Source organism: Pteropus alecto, unplaced genomic scaffold (genome assembly GCF_000325575.1).
Source record: "Pteropus alecto unplaced genomic scaffold, ASM32557v1 scaffold92, whole genome shotgun sequence".
Lineage (NCBI taxonomy): Eukaryota > Metazoa > Chordata > Mammalia > Chiroptera > Pteropodidae > Pteropus > Pteropus alecto.
The window spans coordinates 8750326-8756440 of NW_006432447.1; the positions used below are offsets into that span (position 1 = coordinate 8750326).

General features: G+C 40.4%; 1 protein-coding gene across 3 annotated transcripts in view; it reads left to right on the top strand.

The window, feature by feature from the left end:
* Positions 1-6115, top strand: part of CPNE4 (copine 4) — a 415982-nt gene that overhangs the window by 367147 nt on the left and 42720 nt on the right. For all 3 annotated transcript variants that reach the window (XM_006907248.1, XM_006907247.1, XM_006907249.1), the window contains one exon: positions 5085-5183. In XM_006907248.1, coding sequence (XP_006907310.1) covers positions 5085-5183 — 99 coding nt within the window. The remainder of the gene's footprint in view (positions 1-5084; positions 5184-6115) is intronic.

Consider the following 6115-nt stretch of genomic DNA (forward strand, 5'->3'; position numbering starts at 1 on the left):
ACACATAAAACTGGCCATCACAAAAGGCTGATAAACAATAAGTTGGCATAGCAGTTGAACACACCTGTCTTGTAGTAGGTTCAATGCAAATATAAAACAAGTGTAGATTGGAGTAACCCAATCTCTCACTATGCACCTAGCATGCATTTTGCAGGCAAAGCTGAGAACCCCAGGGACAAGGCATATACTGCTGCTTTTGTATCCTCTTTTTGTGGGAATAGTGAACAGCTTCTCTCTGTTGCTTGGTGTGTTCACTGAGCTTTGGAGGATTCCAGTAGTTTATAGTTTCAATCAAAGAATTGGACTCGTACACAAAACAGACTAAGGGGACCTTGATTCTGAATTCCTGCTTTAGAGGCTGGGTAGCATAACAGAAAACGTATCCACTATGGCACCAGATACCCGGATTCAGATCCATATTTGTCACTTTCTTAGTGTCCATTTGAGTCACTTAACCTCTCTAAGCCTGTGAATGACACCTGAAAATGGCAGTTATGTGTGAATGGTAATAATAAATTGTCATTTCAGAGTTATTGTAAAGGATTAAAGACCATAAACACAATCGACCTGGGTTCATAAAAGACGATCGCAAGTAAGACAAACTAGGTAGCTTAGCTTCTTTCAGTTCAAAGATACCTAGTGTTAGCGGTGGTTCTTGAGAAACTTACTTCACCCCTCTGTGCCCTGGTTTCCTCATCTATATAATAAGCATAATGGTAAATTGTTCTGGAGATAAGGTGAGTTCCTATATATGAAGTGATCAGAACGGTATATAGTAGGTCTGGTGCATAGTAAGCACTATGTATGTTTTAATTATTATAATTTGCTGTTTGTGTGGTAGTGGTGAAACTAGGGAGGCAGGAAACCTGGATTTTAGTCCTAGCCCTGCCCTGGGTGAACTTGCAGAAGTCACTTCACTTCTCTGCCATCAATTTCCCGCTCTGTAAAATGAGGGTGTCAACTAGACTATGTGTCGAGCTCAGGCATTTTAAGATTGTCTACCTCAACTCCACTGTAAGCTGTAAGAACTCAAGAAGGCTTTCTGGCTTGTGGATGGTTTAGAGCTTCTGAACTCTCTTACAGATCTGTCAAGGCTTCCTTACTGATTCACACCACGACCCCTGCCTCTGTCTCGATCCTTCTGTAGGGCAGTTGATCTGTTTACTTTCCACCAAGACGTATTTCTCTGTCAGCCACATCAGAGCTGTTACCCGCCAGCTTCATGGCAGTGAGAGAAGGAAAGACAGGGTTTTTATGTTTCTGCCTCACTGTGTCTTTCTTCCTTTGGGATCCCTTCTGAAAAAGGTCAAAACAGAATTCTGCAACTGCCGTGATGAGAAATGCCAGCTGATTGAAGAAGCAGGGCCTGCATAAGTGGCAGTGCCTGCCCCCAGAAGGCCATGACTGGAACCTTTTCGAGCCTGACTCATCTTCCAGCCTGGGGAAGTTCAGTGATCACTCCCTTTCTGCCCCAGAGAGAGGGCACATTTCGAATATCTTAAATGTTGTGTTTGGCAGGTGGAAGGTGGGACAGTAACTAAAGCATGAAATTTAAGAGAGGGCAAAGAAGTATAAGTAATTTTGCTTAAAATTTTGTGACAAACCAGAGTAATATGTACTTCTTTTGTCTATATGTACTTGCTTTGTCTATATTCTACCGTGGCTAGGGAGGCAGGAAAATCTACACCCCTTCTCCTAAAGGAAGGGACTCCTACCCTCTTTCTCAACACAGGGGAGTGTTAAAAAGGCTGCTTCCACTTCCTTCCTTTTGTTTGCTTCTGCCCTTAGCCTTTTTATTTGCTCCTCCCCAAAGGTAGAAGAGTGAGTATGCGAGTATGCGTTCAGACTCAGGCATCCATGCCTGTATTTACTACCAGGCAAACTTATGAGCCTTAAAGTAGGGTCTCAGGGACCACTTCACTTTTTCTATGTCCAGGCCCAGCAAGCTTTCTTATATTTTTTGCTCCAGGTAATAAATGAGTGAGAATCAGAATCAATAAGGTGAGACTGGCAAACCTGGCTGTAAGTTAACTGCAGATCCATTGACAGTGTTCCGCAATGTGAGGTTCACAATGCACATTCTGAGCTGTTTTTCCAAATGACTGAATCATTGACTGTTTCCACTGTCCATTAGAATAAATGAGATAAACGTCATCCTACGTGAATTCAAAGGGGTTCTCATCACTCCTACCAAAGCTACTTTGTATTACTTGGCATTTCAGCTAGAATGAGCTAAAAAGCCTTTCATTGACTTTATTTAGCATCCTATGCAACTACAACTAACCTTAGCATCTCAAAGGTAGAAAACAGTTCAACAAACACCCCACTGAATCATCTTTAACATTCTTTTTTTTTTAAAAAAAAACTAGATTTTGCATGTACTCTTAAAGTTTCCGTTTGAACATTTCCATCAATAAAACAGATTATTTTGGTTTTGGACAGGTATAACTATTGGTAAATGCTTTCTTTGTTATGCCTTTATTACTTCTTCTAAAAATTATGTTTTTCCCCCTTCTGGAGTCAAAGTAAATTGAAATATATTTTCCTATGACAATGTCTTAAATAGTTCTTAGAGCAGATTATGCTCTAGTAATCTCAGTGGCTGAAAATGACAGCGGTTTGTTTCTTGTCCACACACATGCCCTTCATGAGTCTCCTGGGGACTCTGCTGTGCCTTTCCCTCATTTAGGGACTCAGTTTGACAAAACACCTACTACCAGTAGTTTACTTTTAGCATCTACCAATTGCGTGAACATATCATGACCAAAAAGTTAGTGTAAATTGAGTAATGATTTTAACTGAATTTTAGTTGTTATTCTCCAATTTTCTGGGGTCTAACTTTCTTTTAAAATCTAAATAAGATATCTTGAATTCTAAGTCCATGTAACTGCAAAAGCTGGCCACCCTCCCCAATATGTCTGTGAAGTCCCACTCCTAAGATTCATCCATTAAGCTCTCCCTCCACAGTCCTGCTCCCACCCAATTCTCAATCACTGTGTGGGCCATCTCACACTGCTCTCTGGTCTGCTTGTCCCAAAACATGGACACAGCCCCTCTCCTTTATTCTCCAAGTCACCACCAGCATACTGCTGTTATCAATAGCAGGTTTCCTGGAGTCTCAAGGATGATGACAGAGGGGAAGTAAAGAGGGGCATGGAGGAGAGAAATATGTAAATAACTTGAGCTTGAAAATTAGACATCACAGTTTCCAAATTTCCTTGCCTATCTCTTACCTTCTCCCACTACAATGCTAGGCCCATCTTCAGCCCTCCGATGAATCCTGCCCTGATTGTTTCTTAGCCCATGTCCTTGAGCCCCACTTTTCTATCTCTTATTACAAAGAGAAAGCTCAGCTTCACCATTATTTTATTCAGCAGAGCAATTTAGCTCCCTCTGTTTTAACCTCTTCCATTCTGATTGATTCTAATTCACTCCGTTTCATAACTAAAGACCTTATTAATACATTTTATGAGCGAAATAATCTACCAAAGACTCCACATTTAAAGAGTAAGCAAAAGCTGAGAAATTAGTTTCTCTTTAGAATGCCTCAAAAAAAAAAATCTTAGCAAATGCTTTTGATTCTAACCAACCTTATATTAGAGAAACTTTAAAATACAGTAAACATGAATATATAAAAGGTAAATTTCAGAATTTTAGGGATAAGATCATGGAAGACCTTGGCTGACCCATTAATCTATATACATTTTGATTTTAAACCGGAAATGAGCACGAATAGTAGATGATTGGGGAGTACAAGGGGGCATGGAGACCAACGAGGAGGCTGTTGTAGTGATGCAGGCGAGAAGAGGCAGGGGAAATGGAGAGAAGTACTGGAGTCAAGCCACATTTAGAAAACAGAATGGACAGCAGTTGGTGTGGAAGAGTGAAGAGAGAGAGGAACATCAGGAACGATGCCCAGTTTTCTCTTCTCTTCGTGGCAACCGGATGAGTGTTGGTACAATTCACTGGGATAGAAAATAAATGAACAGGAATAAATTTAGGGGGAAAATTGTGTTTCATTTTGGAGATTTCATTTTAGGTCTGTGAGGTATCCTACAGGATCAGAGAAAAGATTTATAAGTCAGGTTTTCCAGGCAGGGCTGGCCAATGGGGCATGCATCCTGAGGGAAGACTAGACTGCCTCTTTGAACCCCAATATTCCAAGGAAAACATCTGAATAAAAGGTCTCCTTTGCCGCCTTGATCTTATTTGATGTCTGGGACTTCCTTGCTGCAAATCACTGGTTTAAGATGTAAAAGTAGTATCTAAAGTACTTGAAACCCTAGTCCAGCCTCCACCCTAGAAAAAACTTGCTTTTCACCTAAGGACATGTGACCAAGCAGAGGGATGGCTGTTGATTTAATCTAAGTCACTCTACAAAGTGCTGCCTGGGAGCCCAGAATTTAGCCTTAATACTGTTAGAGGGAGCCTCCTTGTTAGAAGTAAATATCTTATGTGTTATGGATACCTGATAAGTGCTAGTGTGACTTACCTGTTACCATCTTCCATCCATTTTAAATGTGGATATAGTTAAAGATTTCACTTTTTTGCCTTCTTACTCATTTTTGTTAGCATCACTCTTTTGACTTCAGAAAAAAATTGAAAAAGAAAATGTGATTCACACAATCCCATTCAAATCATTATACATAAGCTGTCATTGTAGAAGCTACAGACATGGACTCAGGCATCTGATTTTAGCCATAAAGCAGGGATACTATCTACTATGAGGAAAAGAGCACTGGAGTTGGAGTCAGGACACTTGCCTTCAAATTCTAGGTTTTCATTCACTTGATGGTCTCTGTGGTAAGTCACTTATCTCCCTTTTGGTATTACTGGCCTTATCTGAAAAATATTCAAATCGTTAGTCACTGCTGCATCACTGGTTGCTTGCAGATGGTGGCAAAAAGGCCAAGTAAAGGCTGTAGAAACCAAAGGAATATTACATTCCACATGCCACAATCCTAGACTGCTGGGCTTTTGTTCCAGACCAAGCATGTTTCATCGGCTCTTTCTCATAATGTTTGTGCTGCCGCCGTGGATGCATTCTTAATTGAAAACAAATATATATATATTTTCTCTTATAGTGCATAGTATGGGACTGGGACTCCAATGGCAAACATGACTTCATTGGAGAATTCACCTCGACATTCAAGGAGATGAGGGGAGCAATGGAAGGGAAGCAGGTATGTACTAAACCATTCATTGTATTTCCACCGACATTTTTCTCATGATACACTCAGCTAAACCTGAACCACTGGAGGCAAGATATCAACATATGATTAAGTGCGGTGAGAAGAGAGCAAGGTGGGATTTGAGTATCTAGCTTCTAGTACTAGCCTAACCCAGAGCAATTGCTGTGACCTTGGACAAGACACTCCCACAGTGTGGTGCAGTTTCTCCATCAATAAAATGGAGAGGTTAGATGAGAATATTTCTGATTTCCTTTAGCTGTGTAGCCTTGGACAAGTGACTTAATCTTCTGTGCTTCAATTTTCTCATCTAAAAAAAAAATGAAGATGATAATTGTATGAATTTAAAAATTTTTCTGAAGATTTTATGAAATGGTTCATGATATACAATTGCCAAGGTGCCTAGCATATAGCATTTCCAAAATATCTGCTATTAGTAGTGGTATTCTTTCCAACTCTACATTTCAATGGCTTGGTGACATTAATTACACATTTAATGCTTTGGAAAGATGATTTGATTTCTCCAAATTTTTATTATGGGTACCATATCTTTATCTAGTTCCTATCTTTATCGAGTTGATATCAAGACATGTACCCAAACACTTCCACATACCACAGGAGCGCATAGGGCTTTCATTGCATCACATAGAAACCTAAACCTCCACTGCGTTTCTCTCAGGAATGCATACTTTCATACACACATATATATCAATTTATCAGTCAGTTGCTGTCATCAGGATTCTAGCCCTGTAACTTCTGCTCTTACCTGTTCAGTGTTCACCTGCCCAACTTCCACCTGCAGAACCTGAATCTCTTTGCCTGAGGGCTTTCTCAAGCTTCTGGAGCCTGCCCTACCCATGCCCACAGTGGGCTAGAAGTGCAGGGAATAAAGGTGGCAAAACTTCGAGGTGTGTTCTATGTGGCTC